Below are 22,043 nucleotides of genomic sequence, written 5' to 3'. Positions count from 1 at the left end.
ATTAAAAATTAAAAATGTGATATGGAAAAGGGTGGCTGCTGTTCAACCATGAATAACTTGGGGAAAGTGTTTCCTATAAAATGGAAAATTTGCCCAAAATTTCCTATAAATATAAAAATTTTGCCAAAAATTTCTAGAAAAAATTAAATTTTAGCAAAATTTGCCATAAACCCCAGATTTTTGACAAAATTTCCTAAGTAACGAAATTGTGAGAAAATTTTAATTTTAAAGGCAATTTTTCCAAATTTTTAACATTAGGTAAAATTAATGTTGGAAAATTTTATAGGTCATGTGACCTCTCCCAAGAAAGATAAAAACCCAAATAATTATAAGAAATTTTGTAAAAATCAAAATTTTCAATGAGGTGTCGCACTGTGGCACGCCGTTCGGACATGGCTATAAAAAAAAGGTCCACATATCATTGAGTTTAAACTTGAATCGCAAAGCACTCATTGATGTGTGAGAAGTTTTCCCCAGCTCGGTTTCTTGGCAAATTTTTACTCTACTTCCGAATACCTTTTATTTGAGCCCCATATTGATATGGACGTTCAATTAGTCTGCTTTTACAATTTTTACGGTTAGGGTGACTTCCTGGGTCCAATTGTGACCAACTACCCAATTTTAATACCATATTCGTATTCTACTCTACAATACCTTTCATTTGATATCCATATTGTCTCGATCGTTCCATTTTGGGTGGTGTTTTTTGGCATAAGGGGGAGGGTCCGTCCCACTTCCGATATCAACAAATTATAAAGCCTAATTCCTTCTTCCTGACAATATATTGGTAATAAACTCTCGAGTAGCTTTCATTTGAGTCCCATATTGTCATGATCTCCAAATAAACAAATTTTAGCATGTTTGGTGTTGGGGCGGCTTGGGCCCAGTTACTTGGACCCAACTTTTAATATGAAATTCGTACTCTACTCCTGAATACCTTCTATTTGAATCCCATATTGTCCCGATCGGTACACTTTTATTTTTGGGTAGTACTTTTGGGGTAAGGGGGAGGGTCCGTCTCCCTTCCGATATCAACAAATTATAAAGCATATTTTTCTTCCAGACAATATTGGTAATAAACTCTCGAGTAGCTTTCATTTGAGTCCCATATTGTCATGATCGTCAAATAAACCTATTTTAGCGTGTTTTGGGGTTGGGGCGGCTCCCCAGTAACTTGGACCCAATTTTTAATATGAAATTCGTACTCTACTCCTGAATACTTTCTATTTGAATCCCATATTGTCCCGATCGGTAGACTTTTATATTTGGGTAGTACTTTTGGGGTAAGGGGGAGGGTCCGTCCCCCTCCCGATATCAAAAAATTCTAAAGCCTATTCCTAATTCCTGACCATATTCGTAATCTACTCCCGAGTACCTTTCATTTGAGTCCCATATTTTCATGATCGTCAAATAAACCTATTTTTAAGTGTTTTGGGGCTGGGGTGGCCCCCTAGGTGCTTGGACCCAATTTTTAGTATGAAATTTGTGCTCTACTCTTGAATACCTTTCACCTGAATACTATAATGTCCCGATCGGTTGGGTAAAAGGGGCCTTTTTAAAAAAATGCTCCTATAGAAGGAAATTTTGACAAAATTTTCTATAGGAATGAAACTTTGACAAAATTTTCTATTGCAATGAGATTTTGTTAAAATTTCGTGCAGAAATCAAATTTTGCCTAAATTTCCTATAGGAAGGAAATTTTGACAAAATTCCTAATTTACATTAATTGGCTATGAAAGAACATTTGTTCCACTAGCCGAACGTAGAATAGCGTTCCAAGCGCCTCTATCTTCTGGCCCAATTCTAAAATTTCTTTTCCAGGATTTGGGGCAGTGTGAATATCTGGACTAGGTTTGATTTACCAGGTCTAAAGCCCCAATTATCTCATTTACTTTGGGTTTTAATCTTTCACACAGTACGCTCGAGAGTATCTTATATGCGATGGGGAGGAGACTTATTCCTCTGTAGTTGACACATTCCCTTTTGGCCCCTTTCTTGGGTACGGGACATAGTATGCTGAATTTCCAATCATCGGGTATGCGTTCTTCTAGCCAGATTGCCCAGATAAGCTGATGCATACGCCTTATCAGCGTGTCGCCTGCGGTCTTAAATAGCTCAGCGGGTAACCCGTCGGCTCCTGCTGCCTTGTTGTTTTTCAGTCAGGTCACTGCTCAGATCAGTCAGGTCAATAGCTCAGCGGGTAACCCGTCGGCTCCTGCTGCCTTGTTGTTTTTCAGTCAGGTCACTGCTCTGGTCAGTCAGGTCAATAGCTCAGCGGGTAATCCGTCGGCTCCTGCTGCCTTGTTGTTTTTCAGTCAGGTCACTGCTGCTTGCACCTCATTCTGACTGGGAGTTAAACATTCGATAGAGCATCACCATTGAATGGTTCTGCAGTATCCTCTTCGTCGCCAATGTCGGACACTAGCAGTTGGGTAAAATGTTCTCTCCATATCCTCAGCATACTATCTGTGACAGTTACCAGATTTCCTTCTTTGTCTCTGAAGGAGGGTGGGCCTGCACCAAAGCCAATTTTCGTATTACATTCTGACTCATGTACTGGTATATAAAAAAGTTTATTACAATTCTCTTTCGTAATCGCCCTTAATGCCGTGGCTTAGTTTACATAAAATTATTCGTATTAATTCATTTGAAGACTTGTTTTTTTTTTTTACATGGCTGTTGATGGTTTTATAACACTAAACAAGCAGTAAATTTCTCACCATAAAGTTTTTTGTTGGCATATCAAACATTTCATGGTTATTTCCTATTTCCCATTTTATTTGAGATAAGAAGAAGAAGAAGACAAAGCTGTTGGTGAACGCCTTTGGTTGGGCAAACTAGATCAAATTAACAAAAACCAACGGATGTGTCGGTAATCTTTTTGGTGGCTTGTAACGAATATTTATGTTAAATTAAAATATTCAAATGATTTAAAATTAATTGCTTTAAAATGTTTATGCTAAGCTTTTTGTAAGGCGCTAAGAAGATACCGATGCGAATACTGAAAAATTTAAGAATTTTTGTTTGTTCTGAATTCAGAATTTTTAAAATTTTTTTTTACCTTCCATCATAGGATGGGGGCATACTAATTTCGTCATTCTGTTTGTAACTTCTCGAAATATTCGCCTAAGACCCCATAAAGTATAAAAATTCTTGATAGACATGACATTTTAAGTCGCTTTAGCCATGCCCGCCCGTCTGTCCGTCCGTCTTTCCGTAGAGCTAGCCGCTTGAAATTTTGCACAAATATTTCCTATTAGTGTAACTCAGTTGGGGCTGTAAATGGGCCATATCGGTCCATGTTTCGATATAGCTGTCATATAAACCGATCTAAGGAATAGGGGCAAACTTCTCACATATCAATGAGTGCAGTGCGATTCAAGTTTTAAGCTCAATGATAGGGGGCCTCCTTTTTATATCCGAGTCCGAACGGCGTGCCGCAGTGCGACACCTCTTTCGAGAGAAGTTTTACTAGGCATAGTACCTCACAAATGTTGCCAGCATTAGGAGGGGAAAACCACCGTTGAAAATTTTTTCTGATGGTCTCGCCAGGATTCGAACCCAGTCGTTCAGCGTCATAGGCGGACATGCTAACCTCTTTCTGACAGCTGATGGGCTCACCTGGATTCGAACCCAGGCGTTCAGCGTCATAGGCGGACATGCTAACCTCTGCGCTACGGTGCCCCTGCTCCTTAGTGGAATGTTCATGGGCAAAATTTGCAATTTATAAACCGATCTGGGGTCTTGACTTCTTGAGCCTCTAGAGGGCGCAATTCCTATCCGATTTTGGCTAAAAATTGGCATAACGTGTTTATGACTTCCAACAGTGTTATGACTTCCAACAACTGTACTAAGTATGGTTCAAATCGGTTCATAACTTGGTATAGCTGGGATCTTGACTTCTTGAGCCACTAGAGGGCGCAATTCTCATTAAATTTGGCTGAAATTTTGCACGAAGTGTTTTATTATAACTTCCATAACCATAACCTGATATATCTGTCATATAAACCGATCTGGGATCTTGACTTCTTGAGCCTCTGGAGGGCGCAATTCCTATCCGATTTGGCTGAAATTTTGAACAAAGACTTCTCCCATAACCTCCAACGTATGTGTCAAATGCGGTCCGAATCGGTCTATAGCCTTATATAGCTGTCATATAAACCGATCTGGGATCTTGACTTCTTAAGCCTCTAGAAGGCGCAATTCCTATCCGATTTGGCTGAAATTTTGCATGACATGTTTTGTTGTGGCTTCCAACAACTGTTCTAAGTATGGTTCAAATCGGTTCATAACCTGATATAGCTGTCATATAAACTGATCTGGGATCTTGACTTCTTTAGCCTCTAGAGGGCGCAATTATTATCCGATTTGACTGAAATTTTGCACGTGGTGTTTTGGTTCACTTCCAACAACTGTGCTAAGTGTGGCTTAAATCGGTTCATAACCAGATATAGCTGTCATACAAACCGATATGGGATCTTGACTTCTTTAGCCTCTAGAGGGCGCAATTATTATGCGATTTGACTGAAATTTTGTACAACGGTTTCTCCCATGACTTTCAACATACGTTTCAAATATGGTCTGAATCGGTCGATAGCCTGAAACATCATCAGTCTATAGCCTGAAGCAGTACAACAGAGATAGCGGGAAAATAATTCGACAAATTTGATCCATGTAAGATTCGGCCCGGCCGAACTTAGGACGCTTTTACTTGTTTTGTTTTTTTTTTTAATTTTGTGGTTTTTTATTTGTATACCCTACTTCACCACTGAGGTACAGTTTGTTATTACTTTGTGCATTTGGTTGCAACGTTAAAAACGTAAGAGCTAGACCCATTGATAAGTATATCGATCAACTCAGAATCACATTCTGATTCGATTTAGCCATCTTCGTCTGTCCGTCTGTGAGTCGATGTATTCTTGCAATCAAGGTACAGATCGTATTTGTTGTCCAATCTTCACGAAATTTTGCCCATGTCGCTTTTTTGGCTCTAGGACGAACGCTATTGATTTTGGTAAAAATCGGTTCAGATTTAGATATAGCTCTCATATATATCTTTTATCCGATATGTCCTATTCAGGCTATAGAAGACACAATTTTGGTCCGATCTTCGCAAAATTTTATATGAGATGTTTTATATGATGTTGCAATATGTGTGCAAAATTTCATAAAAATCGGTTCAGATTTAGATGTAGCTCCCATATATATCTTTCATCCGATATGTCCTGTTCAGGCTATAGAAGACACAATTTTGGTCCGATCTTCGCAAAATTTTGCATGCGATGTTTTATTTGATGTTGCAATATATGTGCAAAATTTCATAAAAATCGGTTCAGATTTGGATATAGCTCCCATATATATCTTTCATTCGATATGTCCTATTCAGGCTATAGAAGACACAATTTTGGTCCGATCTTCGTAAAATTTTGCATGAGATGTTTTATTTGACTTTGCAATATGTGTGCAAAATTTCATAAAAATCGGTTCAGATTTGGATATAGCTCCCATATATATTTTTTATCCAATATGTCCTATTCAGGCTATAGAAGACACAATTTTGGTCCGATCTTCGCAAAAATTTGCATGAGATGTTTTATTTGACTTTGCAATATGTGTTTCATAAAAATCGATTCAGATTTAGATATAGCTCCCATATATATTTTTTATCCGATATGGCCTTTGAAGGCTATAGAAGCCACTATTTTAGTCCGATCTGTACAAAACTTTGCATGAGTTGTTTTATTTGATGTTGCAATATGTTCATAAAAATCGGTTCAGATTTAGATATAGCTCCCATATATATGTATCGCCCGATTTGCACTTTAATGGCTGTAGTAACTACAATTTTTAACCATTTTTGTTACTGATCTTAACATATCTGCAAGATTTCATTAAAATCACAAGAAAGAAAATTATTTTCTTTTTATTTTTGTTACAAATTTTTGTTGTTTTTATTTAATGTATGTTTTTATTGTTTTTTTTTAGTATTTTAATATTTTTAAATCTTTGTGTTTTTATTTTTGGTTTTTTTTGTTTAATATTATTCATGTTTTTGCAATATTTACTATTCTATTTTACTCTACTGTTGTTGTGTGCAATATTTGAAACGACTGTTGTGCCCTCTTTGGCCCAAGCCATATTAACGCTATGCTGCTGACCACAAATGTCATTATTATTGTTGTTTGTTCAATTGTTGTTGGCTGGTTAACATTACCATAGCTCAGTTCAACACACCACATTGCAATACAACTCAACTCACCAACTCAACTTACCATCACCACCCAACACCCACTTCTTAGTAAACCAATGAATATGAATTTTGTTTGGGCTTTCTTTCAATGTCTTTTTATTATATCTTATGTGTGATGCGGTAGAATGTAAATGAGACAAAAAAAACAGAATCGTTTTTTGCTCTCTTGCATTTTATGCCTTTTTTTTGTGGCATTCTACACATAGGGGGCGTGGGGGTGGTGGTATAATGGGGAAATGTGTGTTTAAGTTATTATTTTAGACATACTGTCTGTGCCAAGGATTATGATGTATGTGTGTGTGTGGGGGTGGGGGGGGGCATAGCCAGCTAAAATTAGTAGGTGGTGGTGTTATTGGTGGTCTGAGGTCTTTGCTATTGTTGGTATTAGATTATGGTTGAGGCTAACGACAATGAAATGGTTTTGGGTTACCGCCATTCAACGAAACATCAAAAAGGTTACCTTTTTCTTTTGGTTGTTATTGTTGTTGTTGTGGTGGTGGTGGTAGACAGATTTTGGTTTTTTTTTCTTCGTTATTTCAAAGGAAAGGCAATGACATTTTGCATTAGCTCAAAAGGGCACTCAGGAAAGAAGAAAGGTTCAAAGGGAGAGAGGGGAAAAATGCCTAAAGCTTTGCCCAAAATTATTAATGAAAAAAGACAATTAAGCAGAAAAAATCTAGAAAAGAAAATTTGAAGATTAAAAAATTTTTTTACCTAAAAAAGTTAAATTTTTAAGAATTAAAAAAAAAAAATGTCAAATAAAAAGAGAGCAAACAGACAAACGAATTAGGAATTCTTAATAAAATCTGCACTCTTTTTAAAACCTTCTGGAAGGCCTCCGTAACGCAGAGGTTAGCTTGCCCGCCTATGGTGCTGAACTCATGGGTTCGAATGCTGGAGAGAAAATCAGAAAAAAATTTTAGCAATGGTTATCCCCTCCTAATTCTGGCGATATTTGTGTGGTACTTTGCCATGTTAAAACTTCTCCTCAAGGAGGGGGTCGCTCTGCGGCACGCCGCTCCCACTCGGCTATAAAAAGAAGGCCCCTTATCATTGAGCTTAAACTTGAATCGAACAGCAATCAGTGATATGTGAGAAGTTTGCCCCTCTTCCTTAATGGAAGTGACTCTTACTTTGACTCTGTTTTTGTATATGCCAACAATCTTCAAATAAATTCTCAGAGATATTCCATGGTGGTGTATATCCAATATTTTCATGGTGGTGACTATTCAACATCAAAATATCCTTAAACAAATTCCATATATGATTTAATTGAGATTTGCTAAAAGGGCCATGTCCATTGCCCCGACCGTCCGAGGGATCTGGGTCTGGCTGGGCAATTAAACAAGTGACATGTGTCGTGTGGTCCTAGGTCACAATTGGGATTCACATTCTGCACATTAGCATCAATCTTTGTTGCTCTGTTGGAATTGAGGCGGCTGCTTCTGCTGGTTTGCAATTATTTAGAAGAATCCATTTTAATTGATTCTCAAGATACGATCAGGTCTAATTTAGCAAGCTTTTACTTGTTTAAATTGCTCACAGTGCACTCTGACGGCCTTCAGTCAAACATTCTTAGATAACTACATGCCCTCTGAACACTCTCTGTCTCTAGAGAGACAGCACCCTCTATCAGATTTCTCAATTTACACAATATGACGGCCTTTCAATTAATATACTCACCTTACGCGTATAGAGTATTCTAGAGCTCAATGTTTCTTAATGCTCATACTCTCTCTATCTCTCTCTGTTAGTTTTGCGAATAAGAGTTGCCCTCTCTCCTTTTGGTTTTAGCCAGCACATCTCCACGTCACTTTCCTTAGTTAGTGATTGCGGGATACCCTCTATGTCGCTTTAACAGTTTTAACCATTTGTTGATAAGTGAGAACGCAAAGTTCAATATTCATATTTTGGGGTGTTTATATTTTCACGAGTACATTGTAATACCGGAATTCTATCAAACCGAAAGTTAACTGATAGAAGGTTTGCCGAAAAACTCGAATGAACAATACAAAAAGCCCTATGATAGTCAAAATATGTTTTTGAAAATATCATCAAATGTTCGTGAAAAAATAACAACTTTCATGGTAAATACTCTCACCTCAAATAATTGCAAGTCGGTTTACCTTTTGCCGCCTATCTCAACTAATTTTTTTTTTGGAAAGTCTATCGTTGAGTTCAAACATTTGTTGGACAGCGGTTATTGATATGAGAGAAATATCCCTGTTGTTCCTTAATGGAATGTTCATGGACAAATTTGCAACTCTCTCTTCGAGCTTTATGGTTCAATTGACTTCTATATAAATTTTTCTTGCAATTGCGTTTTAATTTATTACGCTTTATTCTGCCAACAAAATTGTGATAATGTAAGCTTCACCATATAACTCCCCAATTGGTAAGCCATACGAGTACCTTGTATGCTAATTTAGTTTTTTTTTTTAATAAATAGACCAACCTTACCCAGCCACCAGCCCCCAACTTCACTCCCACCCAATTTAACATAAGTCAGATGTCTTAAAGTCTGGTGTTAAAGTCAAGCCACCTTCTCATGGCCAAGCAAAAACCAACAAAAAATGATAAAGTCAGCAAAATTTTGCAACAAATTTCTGCAACGACCAAAAGTCTAGTACAGAGTCGGTCGCGGACGGACAGATACAGAAAACTGTCAACTTCCTTAACAGACAGATTGTCAGCATAATTCCGTAATACCAAAGAAAAAAAAATCAAAATGAAAGACACAATTTATTTGGGGGAAATTTGATATCTTATTGCTGACAAGCATTGGGGCAGGCATAGCAACAACAACAAAAACAAACAAAAAAACAGCAATTGAATTGAAACCATATTTTGGGCGTTAATGTTTGGACAGCAGGCCACCAAGTCATTACAAGCATTTATGATATTATAAACAATTGCGTTTAATTATTGTTATAATAAAAATATATATTATGACTTGAATATTTATTGATTTTAAATTAATTGTGGTTTTTCTCTCTTTTTTTTTCTTCTCTTCCCACCCATTTTGTTTTCTTTTTTTTTGGGTTATTGTTATAGGTAATGTTTGCTTTTGCAACAACAACATGTTCAAAGAAAACAAACGATTATGTGATAATGTTAAAAAATCACGAGAGGGCATTGCATGTAAATGCCAGCGGCAAAGTGACAGCATCAGATATATCATTAGCACGTAAGTATTATTACCCCACCTCTTAATATAATACAAAACAAAAGAATACAAGTTTAAAATAAACACATACACAGACACACACGCACACATTACTAACATCTTACATCTCATAAACTAATATAATAATAAATGTATAGGCATTGAATGAAGTAAACCAAAATATAAACAATGAGCAAACAAATAGCAGTTAAGAAACGTAGGGGTATTTGGTTTAGGTGTGTGAGTGATTTAACATAGCTATACTACAAGTGCTTGAGGATCTCTCATAACTGTTAAGCATGAAGAGTTGGTGTTGTAATGCTATAACCCAACTCTTCACTTCAAACACTTGTGAGAGCTCTCTCACGCATTTCTTTGAATGGCTATGCTCTGTTGTTGCTCTGTAAACATATGGTAGAACTCTTTGCTCACACCTTGAGTGTGCAATAGCTATAACGGATCCTGTACAAATAGTCAAAGGGGTTTAACACGTTATGTTGTTAAGGGGTCTAAACACCTAGTGTTAACACTCAAAGTGTAAAGAAAGTCTTTGCGGCAATATTTTATAGAAAATTCGAAGTTACCTGCAGCAATGCTGTTTGCAAAGGATAAACAAATTATACACAAGATTGATGAACTATTCACTATGGCTTAAGACCTACATCAATAAGTGGTATATTTTCAAAGACACAGCCATTAAAGGGCCTTTACACAGTGTTATGGTGGCACTTCAATTCTGCAATTATTACTAGAAATCTTAAATATTACACCATTCTATTGTACAATACCAAACAAAGGGCAATGAATTCATTAAGTATTGATTGATTGCAACAATAAATTAAAATAACACGAGAATACTCTTATAAATTTTCCTACTAAAAACCACTAAAAACCTCAATACTTCTTCTCTAATCTTGGCCTCTTGTCTTGTATTGTGGCTTGTGGCAAACACGAAATACTTCAGTTATCGCCCCACAGGAGTGTCTTGTTTCTGTACTTCAGTTTCAACATGATAATGGTCAATAAAATGGCTATTTTTGGCATCATTTCGATTATTGTTGGCTATTTTATTTATCATGTATAAGGTAATTAATGAAAGTATTTCTTGTACTTCTCTTTTTGTAGAGTTCACTCTCTCTCTCTCTCTCTCACTCACATTGGTTATATATGCTCACCGACCTTCATCGTGACGTAAAATAAAAGAAAGAACGAATGAAAGTTTGACATCATGTTATAAGCGTCATTTTTTTTTTTTGAGGGAATTTTATATACTTGTAGAAAATATTTAAAAAAGTATTCCATTTTGTCACGTCAATGATAAGTCGCTGACAATTTGGTATTTTAAATTTGACAGAATTTATGGTCTCGTTTTTCTGCGTAAGTAACGTAAAAACCCAAAATTCTTTAAAAAACAGTTTAGAACTTATAATAGATAAATTGTCTTAATTTTTGTGATTTAATATACAATGGGTTGTCATATTTTTTGGGCTTATATATAAAAGTGACATACAGAGAGAGATAAAAAAAGTAGGAATTCTCTTGTAGGAGAAGTAGGAAGAGGTGGTGTGTTGGGAGAGGGAATATAGTAAGGTCAGTTTGGGGGAATTCTTTTAAAAAGGGGAAAAAATTCCATTTATTATCTCATAGAGGTTTGGAAAGAAGACCTTGTCTATGGCAGTCTCGGCTGTCATCAAAAACATTTGAAAGCTTCGGTGAACCATCTTATGATAACCCAAATTACGTATCTCTGACATTTTCCCGTCTAGACGTGGCTGAATAATAAAAGGTTTAGTCACTTGTCGAAAACAAAAAGTGGAAAGGTCCCACGAACATTGGGGATGTCAAAATGTGGTTGGGGATTTAACATGTCACAGGACAAAAGGTAAACAAGGAATGAATGTTAAAAGAGATCAAAGCTAAGTTGACATCCGCAATGCCGAACACTATAGAAAATTCAAAAATTGTATGACGTCTGATCGCTTTACATAACCTTAATCCAGGATTCACTAATAGAAGGTTAGGTCACTGTGAAAACATGTAGTGGATAGGCCCCATGAACATCATTAAGATTGTAAAATCTGCCGATTACCTGATTTCGAACCCTGCCATGTAGCGTCATAGACATAGAGATGATAATCTCTACGTCACGGTGGCCTTTTAAGCAATCAGGGGGCTAATTTTCATGTTAAATTTTGTCTAAGAAGAACATTTCATGTGTTTTTTTTTGCTCTAATTTCCAATATTGTTGCAAAGTATATGGACCATATCGGTCCATAATCTTATGTAGCTACCACATATTTACTGATCTCCCGAAACTTTTAATTTGTATGTCGCCTGATCACTTGGCGTTACCTTGTTAAGTGCATACTGTTCAACTCTCACCTTCCTTAGATCACTACATGTTCTCTGAACACTTTACAATACCCTCTTCAGCAGCCCGATAATTCTCTTTTAGGTTTTTCAATGCCCATTGAATATGGTGAACTTGAGTCAGAAATTCACCTTCTGTTTGTACTCACTTTTGCCAATAGAAGTTTCTCCTCTCTTCTTTTAAACTGCCAGCGCATAATAAATGTTTATTTTTCTTTAAAAAATTTTACATATATTTACAAATAGGGTTATCAATTATGATCCAAATGAGTCTATAACTTTATACAGCTGCTATATAAACTGATTTCTCGAAGTTTTCATATATTAATTCTCATTCAGGTCTTTCAAACACTATGTCTATAGATTCACTAGATTCGCCGTCCCAGCAGCTTGTTGTATCTCTTTCAGTTTTTCTCAATGCTCCTTCAATATGAAGAGCTTCAATCCAATACTCACCTTCCTTTGACAACTACATATCCTCTGCACAACCTCTGCCGCTAGATTGCCTTCTTTTAGGTTTTTCAATGCTTACTCCATAGAATAGACATGTATATGAAACTTACCTCTTTTCACCTCTCTCTCCCTCTCTCTCTCTCTCTCTGCCTCAAGATTGCCTTATTTTGCCGAGCGATAAATCTTTTTTAGGTTTTTTAATGTTTACTCAATAGAATAGACTTGAATAAGAAACTCACCTCTTTTCACCTCTCTCCTTTATTATTGTCAGCTGATCTTCTCGGCATCGTGAAAAGCTACCAAAGAGGATTGAAAAAACATAAATTTTTGTGCTCTCAAAATTTTACAGCAAATGTGAAGCTTATGGGTGCTGCTACCTCTGCCGAAAAAATTTAAAAAATCAAATTTACAGTAAAAAAAAAAAGAAATAAAGGAAAGAAAGACTCCCGAAACGTTAAATACGTGCATTACGCCATAGTTTCCTTCAAGGGAAAAGAAATCATGCATATTTAGAAAATGCAAACGACGTAAACAACATGCCGTTGAGAGCAGAATTCTGCTTGCGGCATATTCTTAGATTATTCTCATTTATCTGTATTCACAAGTCTACAGACTCTAGGGTTACCCTGTTTGCCACTGATACAATAATTACCATGCGTGTTCTTATTGATATGTGGTGAGAATACAAAGTTCAAAAATTTGAAATAAGCCTTCAACTCATTTTCTTAAGACCCTTAAGTAGCATAATTATGTTATGGTCTTTATCTAGCCTCTATAAGATTTATTTTCCAACAGAATAATGAAGACTTTGACATTCCACAGTGATTTGCTATTGAAAATTTATAACAATCGGCACTTTTTACCAGCAATTAATCAATTTTAGATTAATTTTTCTATCTAATGTGCGGACTATTTGTGTCCAAAAAATTATAAATGGCCTTTTCTCTTGCCCAAGGGGGAGGGAGTAAGAGAGTAGAAGAAAATCTTTAAAAAATTCGTGCATAGATAAAAAAAGGCCTACATATATTGTTAGCTTAAAGTGACATAGCCTTTGAGTTTTCTTTAGTTTTATTGCTGGAATCCCTTTCTGTTAAATCAATCAAAAATTCTTTGATTTTGCATGGGGCAGGGTGGCGAATGGTCTGAATTGCGTTTTATTCTAACTCTACGCCAATTATGGCCATAAATATTGATAGCTAAGTATTCATAAATTTTGTAAATATTTATAAAATAAAAAAAAAAAAAAAAAATAATCAAAATATCAACAATGGAAAAAAAATAAAAACAGTTTCTCCCTTCAACCCCTAATGGTGTGGGAGGGGGGCCTCCGGCCATTGGATTGCAGATCTGGCTAGACCAACAATAAAAGCAAAATATGAATGAAAAATAACAACGATAATGGATTTTAACTCTTTTTCACGATAAAGAACCCATTAAAATTGTTTTTGTTTGATAAAATTCCAGCGCCATTGTATTTTGGTATGGCGCACATGTGTGGTGTCGCTGCTGCTGAACTTTCCTTGGAAACCGCTGTGTTCGAAAACACCAATGTTTTGATAAAACCCCAAATCCTTTCTTGAGGGGATTTATTCACATTATGTATATTTTTGGAATGTCATTTGCTATATATAAATTGCACTAAGCTCCTTCCAAATATACCACGAATAATTTTCAATTTCAAAAATAACAACAATAAGTCATCAATTACAAGAATTTCATAATACATGTGGGGGCTACAAAAGTTAATCGCCCCCTAAATCACTTAAATGATGATGGCAAAAGCCATAGAGATATAGTGGCGCGCGCTGTCTGAATGCATGTGGTGTGACTATCACGAGCACAGTAAATGTACAGTCACCTGAAGACCTAATAATAGACGAAACAGCAGACATTTAGTTTAGACCCTTGATCATATAAAAAAGACAAACTCATCGTGCTTCTCATGTAATCGATAACTTTAAGTCCCCCGTTGAAGTTTAACTAAAATTCTAATAATGAAAGTTCTATTAAAAGTGATTTTCCCAAAGATAAACAATGATCAAACTTTTTTTTCAACACTTCCCTTGCCACCCTCGTTGCTAGACCTATATCTAAATTCATTAAAACATTATCGATTAACAAACATAGTTTGAGAGTTTATAATGAGTGTCGACGTTACCACTTGTACATGTGTTTTCATTTGCAATTGTAAAGCTAAGGAAGACGAAGCAGCAGCACCATCTGTTTTTTTTTGCAGTATGACTCCACTTCAGACAATGGACTTAATTGGCCAGCCACCCTGCACTCATACCAAATACCAGATGCGTGCACGCCAATTATTGTTTATCACGCTTTAATTTAGTGTCGTGTGTTTATAAAAATGCTACAAAAGACAAAGCAAAGCAGAAAGCACACACATTTATATCACACTACACACTTAACTCATATATACACACACACATACACTCATATATACACATGAAGTTATTAACCACATATTGTGGTGAATAACTTCATATGCCTTGACTTTTGAGGAATTTATCGATTTTACAACTCATTGGGGGTTTTTTCTTTTTTTTGTTGTTTGTTTGCAGAATCCTTCACCATGGAAAGTGTTGTCGATAGCGATAGCGACACTTTCAAAATCGCTCTGTATGTAAAAGAGGTCGACCTCTATTTGTGCTTTCACAAAGAAAAATTAATGGGAAAGGTAAGTAAAAGCAACAATCTGGATAAAAAAAAAATAGAGCCTATAACTGCAAAGTCTTCCGAAATTCATATTTCTTGAAGAAAATATTACTAAAAGTAACCTCTTCCAAAGGAAATTGGAGCAGAACTTCTCTTAAAGGAAAGGGTACAAAAAATACCACATCCTAAAGAAAAGGGTACCAAAAAATACCACATCTCAAAGGAAAGGGTACTAAAATTACCACATCCTAAAGGAAAAGGTACGAAAAATACCACATCTCAAAGGAAATGGTTACCAAAAATATCAACTCTTCAAGGAAAGGGTACAAAAAGTAACACTTCCCAAAGGAAAGGGTACAAAAAATACCACATCCTAATGGAAAGGGTACAAAAAATACCACATCTTAAAGGAAAGGGTACCAAAAATATCGCATCTCAAAGGAAAGGGTACCAAAAATATCACATCTCAAAGGAAAGGGTACTAAAAATAACACATCTCAAAGGAAAGGCTACCAAAAATATCAACTCTTCAAGGAAAGGGTACTAAAATTACCACATCCTAAAGGAAAGGGTACGAAAAATACCACATCTCAAAGGAAAGGGTACTAAAAATAACACATCTCAAAGGAAAGGCTACCAAAAATATCAACTCTTCAAGGAAAGGGTACTAAAATTACCACATCCTAAAGGAAAGGGTACGAAAAATACCACATCTCAAAGGAAAGGGTACTAAAAATACCACATCTCAAAGGAAAGGCTACCAAAAATACCACCTCTTCAAGGAAAGGGTAACAAAATTACCACATTCCAAAGAAAAGGTTACAAAATCTACCACATTTCAAAGGAAAGGGTACTAAACCAACTCTTTCTTAAAAGAAAGGGTACCAAATCAACCCTAAATCTACCCTTTCTTTAATGAAAGTGTACTAAAACGTACTTAACTACTTAAATTGTCTGTCATAACAGATCATTTGTCCCATTAGCCGAACATAGAAAAGCATTTCAAGCTCCTCGATCTTCTGCGCTCCTTCTAAAATCTCTGATCCCAAGTTTCGTGGTGTCTCTCACCACTTGACCTTTCCATCGGGCTCTTGGTTGTTCTAGTTTGCGTGTACTACCACGTTCTCCTTTAAAAGACTTCCTTGCTAGAGTTTTTTTTTATCCATTCTAACAACATGACGTAGCCAACGCAACCGTTGTATTTTGATACGTTTGACTATTTGCTATCATCTTCATACAGCTTGTGATTCATACGACGTCTATATGCTCCACTAAGGCAAATTGGTCCATATATTTTTCGGAGGAATTTTCTCTCAAACACTCCAAGTACTACCTTATATCCTTTCGCTAGTACCCATGCTTCGAAGCCATGCAACAGCATAAGTAGCAGGGTGCTAAAACTATCCTTCCTTAAAAGAAAAGGTACTAAAACTACGCTTTCTCATCAGAAAAGGTACTAAAACTAACCTTTCTTAGAAAGGGTACTAAAATTAAAAACCTGCTAAACCAACCCTTTCTTAACAGAAATGGTACTAAAACTAACTTTACTTAAAAGAAAGGTTACTAAAATTACCCTTTCTTAAAAGAAAGGGTACTAAAACTACCCTTTCTTCAAAGAAAAGGTACTAAAACTACCCTTTCTCAAAAGAAAGGGTATTAAAACTACCCTTTCCTTAAAGAAAGGGTACTAAAACCACTGTTTATTAACAGTAAGGGTACTAAAACTACATTTTCTTAAAAGAAAGGGTACTAAAACCACCTTTTCTTAAAAGAAAAGGTACTAAAACTACCCTTTCTCAAAAGAAAGGGTATTAAAACTACCCTTTCCTTAAAGAAAGGGTACTAAAACCACCTTTTCTTAAAAGAAAGGGTACTAAAACAACCCTTTCTTAAAAGAAAAGGTACTAAAACTGGGCTTTCTTAAAAGAAAGGGTACTAAAACTGGGCTTTCTTAAAAGAAAGGGTACTAAAACTACCCTTTTCATACAAAGGGAAATAAAACTACACTTTCTTAAAAGAAAGTGTACTAAAACTACCCCTTCTTAAAGGAAAAGGTGCTTAAACTACCCTTTCATAAAAGAAAGGGTACTAAAACTACCCTTTCATAAAAGAAAGGGTACTAAAACTACCTTGTCTTAAAATAAAGGGTACTAAAACTACCCTTTCTAAAAAAAGGAGTACTTAAACTAAAAAATCCACTAAAACTACCCTTTCTTAAAAGAAAGAGTACTAAAACTATCCTACTTCTTTAAAGAAAGGGACTGAAATTACCCATTTTTAAGAAAAGGGTGCAAAAACTACCCTTTACTAAACGAAAGGGTACTAGGACTACCCTTTTTTTTTGAAAAGGGTGCCAAAACTACCCTATTTTAATGAGAGAGTGTTCTTTCCTAAATCTTAAATGAAAATGTACTAAAACTATCTCTTCCTGAAAAGAGGGGATACTAAAACTGTCCTTTCCTCTAAGAGAAGGAAGATAGACTATTAAAAATTGGCACTGAAACTATCATTTCCCAAAGGAAAGGGCACTAGAGCTACACTTTCTCAAAGAAGATGTGCTAAATCTACCTTTACCAAGAGGGAATAGTACTAAAACTATTCTTTCCCTTGGGGAACCTTAATTAAACCTCCCTTTTCCTGAGGAAACAGTGCTACAACTACACTTGCCCTGAAGAAAAAAAAAATACTAAAACTACCCTTTTCCTCAGTAAAATCTACTAAATCAACCACTTCTCAAAGGAAAGTGTACTAAAACTACCTTTTCCCCGCGGAAACAGTACTACAACTACCTTTGCCCTGCGGAACCAGTACTAAAACTACCCTTTCCTTGAGGAAGCTACACTCACGCTGCCCTTTCCCTAAGAAAACAGAACAGAAACTTATCTTTCCAAGCGGAGTACTAACACCACTCTTTCCCTGAGATAACAGTACTAAAATTTCCTTAGGTAAAGAGTAAGGTGTACTAAAACTGTCCCTATTCAAAAGAATGTGTAGTAAACCAACCAATTCCTTAAGAGGAGGATACTAAGGAAAATTTGCAGGAAATATGAATGGAAGATAGACGGCAGAGCATTTTTTTTCATATATTACTTCCAAATGTATCTAATTCCATGTCTTTTCTCCTCTCTTTCTCCCCCTCTCTCTCTCTTTGTTTTCATTACATTTAGAAACAATTAAATCCCAATTGTCATTTCATTGAAACTATGGATCATGGCTATTTTCTTTATGCCAATGCCTATAATAGTTCATGGCGTGTGGGTTTTACACACAACTTTAAGCCCGTGGGACCCAGACGCATGAAACGACCCAATATTAAGAAGCGAGCTTGTTTTCAATTTGTCAAAATCAATGCAGAGGATTTTGATCGCGTTATGTTTACCACCAGCAGCACCTCCTCAACCAGCACCACCACAACACAAGCACCACCAAACACCGCGAAGGAATCACAAATATATCGTACACGCATCCATCATAGAGTGAGAAATAAGGAGCTTGCCACAAGTATTAATGAAGACGAAAGAGAAGAGAAGAGAAAAGTGAGGAAGCATGAACAGGAAGATGTGGAGGAGGAGGAGGAGCCATCCTCAAACTATGTGGCCAAGAAACGTAAACACTTTCGAAATCTGGCTGGAGCTGCAGAAATGGAAAATTGGCCTAGTGAGGAACAGGAACACGGAGCAGCACGTAGGCATAGAAATCAACAACATCATCATCATCATCGTAATCATCACCAATACCAACATCATCACAGATTTTCGCAGTCTTTGGGAGAGCGTCAAGCGGAAGCATCCTCTTTACCGCAGCCAAAAAACTTGATACGACCTCAGCCGACGCACAAGGCTGGGGAAGAAGAGAGCAGAAGACGAAAATTTCAAAGAGAAGAGCACGTAAGAAAAAGGCGTCTACACAACCAAAGAAAACGCAAGCAAATCGAGTCACATGAAAATCCACATCTAATATCCTCCGAGTCAACGCCAGCCCCAAATTCATCCTCACTTCCTCCACATGCCAGCAGCAGTAGCTCTAGCACGGCCTCAGCCTCGGTGTCGGCCACCTCTTTGGCGGCTACAGTTTCGTTGGCACCTTCGGCCCTAAATATTGTGGCCATGTTGGCTGCCAGCCGGCGGAAAAAAGCTCGAAGAAAGAATCAAAACTCCGAAGAGGAGGAAGGTGATGGTGATGATGATGATGATGAAGAGGATAGTGGGGCGGGCTCTGGGAAAAAACAAAAGCCTGTGGATATGCAAGTGCGTCAAAGTAAAGTATCAAACTTTTATGATAGGCCTGCTGAGGAGCGCAGAAGTTACCAACATGAGCATAGCTACCATCAAAAGCCAAATAGCCCTCAACAACAACAACAACTTCCAGTGATGATGTTGTCTACAAGTAGGGGCGCTGCAGCGCCATCTACAACACCTGAACATATTGTACAGCCAAAAAACCATAAATACTCAAATAGTACCCCTAAGGATAATAGCAACAGTAACAACCACAGCAGCTGCAGCAACAGCCATAGTCGAAGCAGTCGCAGCCGAAAAAATAGCCATAGTCCTAGTTGTACCCATAGCCATAATAGTCACCATAGCCATAGCCATAATCATAGTCATAGTCATAGGCATAATAATTTAAGACATGAGGTGTATGCTCATGACGCTGGTGCTCTCAGAGAGTATGAGAGAGAGCAGCATGTTCAAAATGCTGCCCATAGTAATGTTAATGCAATACCTGCCTTGCCAAATAACTTCAATGATAATATATCGTCGCTTGAAAGCAGCTACAACAACAATAATAATCAACAGCAGCAACAAAAACAACAACAATATTTAAATGTTATGACTGATTTAAAAAAAACTCCTACAACTACTCCCCACACATTTGCTCCCTATAAACCTGCTTCACATAAAGAATTTCGCCCACATTCCAATGGCGCCGATATAGCAAGGCGGCGTCATAAACGAGATACTAGCCTAATTCTTAACACAACTACTAGTCAGCAAAGTCGTCAGCATCGTCGTGTTAGTCTTAGTAGCCACGATGATGATGATGGTGACGACCTCAGCAATAAATCCTTAACGGCTTTTTTCAAAGCAAAAGCCGAACATCCACCAAGTGATGCGAATGACAACAACGATGCGAGAGAAGCGACCTCTCCTCACAACGATGAGAGCACTCTTCTTCTGCTGCAGAAATACAACGAAGGCGGCGGCAGCGGCGGCGGCGGCGATAAACAAACAAATGATAACAGCAATGAGACGAATGACAATGGCGAGAGCAGCTATGCTATGGATGTCATTCATAGCGATGACGATAACAATAACAATAACCGCTGGGTGATGGTTGTTGATATCGATAATTCCAATAGACTTTTAGATGATAATAGTAAACACATAAGAGAAGACAATAATTTTCAACAACAGCAGCATTTGTTGGTAAATCGCTTAAAGCTAATTTATCTAAATAATAATCGAATAAGTAAACAAGTTGAAGATGATGATGATGATGATGATGACGATGACGAATCTAGCTCTAATTCTAAAATGAATATTCTAAAACAGCAACAACAACAACAACAAACTAAAAGCATACGACAATTATTAAAGAAAAATGTCCTAAGAGATAAGCCAAACAATATAAAAAGCAGTACACCAAGTAGTCTTAAATCTTCGGCAGCAGTATCAGCAGCTGTAGTTGCCTCCAAGCAACGCCACCAACAAAGCTCGAAAAGCTTTAGCAGCAGCATATTTATGAGAAAGCTAAATGTCAACAGGCTTAACAGCCATAAATTAGAGGAGACAAATGTTAATATTAGCCATAATGTTATAATAATTAGTAACAGCAGTTTATATAATGATGCCTCCGTTAAATCGCTTCACATTGCTTACAATAATAATAATAATAATGTTAATGACAACGATAATAATGACATTGATGAGGCCACAATGAAGACATTAGCCCGAAGCCAGTACCACCACCCCCACCACCATCATCATCAGCAAGCTGAGATTGCACCTGCATTGGCAACGGGCTATTCCATTGGCCAAAATATGTATAGACAGCTTCAGCAGCAGCAGCAGCAGCAGCAGCAATTTATCGATAATAAATATGCTACCACTACAACTACTACTACAACTACTGCAACTACTAACACTAATACTATAAATAATAATAATATTAATCTTATTAATGTTCATTATATTTATGATCAACTACACAAGAATGATGATGTTAATATCGATATAAAGAATACTGCTTATGAAAGTTACCAAGTCGATGATGATGATGATGATGATAATGATGTCGATAATGCCGTACATAAAGGTTATGCAAAATTAAAACAAAATGAAAATAAATATGAAAAAATTATAGTACAATACAGATCTGTAGTTCATTTTTTTGGGAAGATCAAAACGAGGGAACCGATATTGGGGTAAAAGGGGTATTGGAAATTCAATCTAGATTGAGTTCATATAATTAAGGCTAATACAAAGGTATGTATACACAAAAAGGCTAAAACTGGACGAGAATAATTTTCTCCATAAAATGAGTGTAACGAAAGACATTCGAGAAAAAAAGACAGGAGATTATGTTCAATAAATAAAAACATGCAATTTTCCGAACCATGGATTTTTCAGCGCCTTGGATTGTTTTAGAAATGACAAAAATTCGGTTTACAGACGCAAGAGAGGGTTCTAAATCTACCCATGAATGAAGGAAATGGTATTGAAAGGTACTAAAACTACTCTTTATCGCAGAGAAGGGTACTAAAACTACCCTTTTTACAAGTAGGGGTAATATTGGGTTGCCCAAAAAGTAATTGCGGATTTTTTTTTTTAAGAAAGTAAATGCATTTTTAATAAAACTTAGAATGAACTTTAATCAAATAAACGTTTTTTTAGACTTTTTTTCTAAAGCAAGCTAAAATTAACAGCTGATAACTGACAGAAGAAAGAATGCAATTACAGAGTCACAAGCTGTGAAAAAATTTGTCAACGCCGACTATATGAAAAATCCGCAATTACTTTTTGGGCAATCCAATATAACTTCTCTTTTTAAAGGTAGGTGTATTAAAACTACCCTTTCTTAAAGTAGGGGTGCTAAAATAACACTTTCTCCAAGATAAGGGTGCTAAATCTACAC

General features: G+C 36.5%; 1 protein-coding gene across 1 annotated transcript in view; it reads left to right on the top strand.

The window, feature by feature from the left end:
- The window catches only part of LOC106082389 (GATA zinc finger domain-containing protein 14), a 74,251-nt gene extending 52,914 nt beyond the window's left edge, over positions 1-21,337 (top strand). Inside the window, exons 3-5 of the mRNA XM_059369731.1 lie at positions 9,305-9,437; positions 14,813-14,928; positions 18,074-21,337. Coding sequence (XP_059225714.1) covers positions 9,305-9,437; positions 14,813-14,928; positions 18,074-21,337 — 3,513 coding nt within the window. The remainder of the gene's footprint in view (positions 1-9,304; positions 9,438-14,812; positions 14,929-18,073) is intronic.
- Positions 21,338-22,043: the final 706 nt, after the last annotated feature.

The sequence above is a fragment of the Stomoxys calcitrans genome, chromosome 5 (genome assembly GCF_963082655.1).
Source record: "Stomoxys calcitrans chromosome 5, idStoCalc2.1, whole genome shotgun sequence".
Lineage (NCBI taxonomy): Eukaryota > Metazoa > Arthropoda > Insecta > Diptera > Muscidae > Stomoxys > Stomoxys calcitrans.
This window is presented reverse-complemented; position numbering and strand designations above follow the sequence as displayed.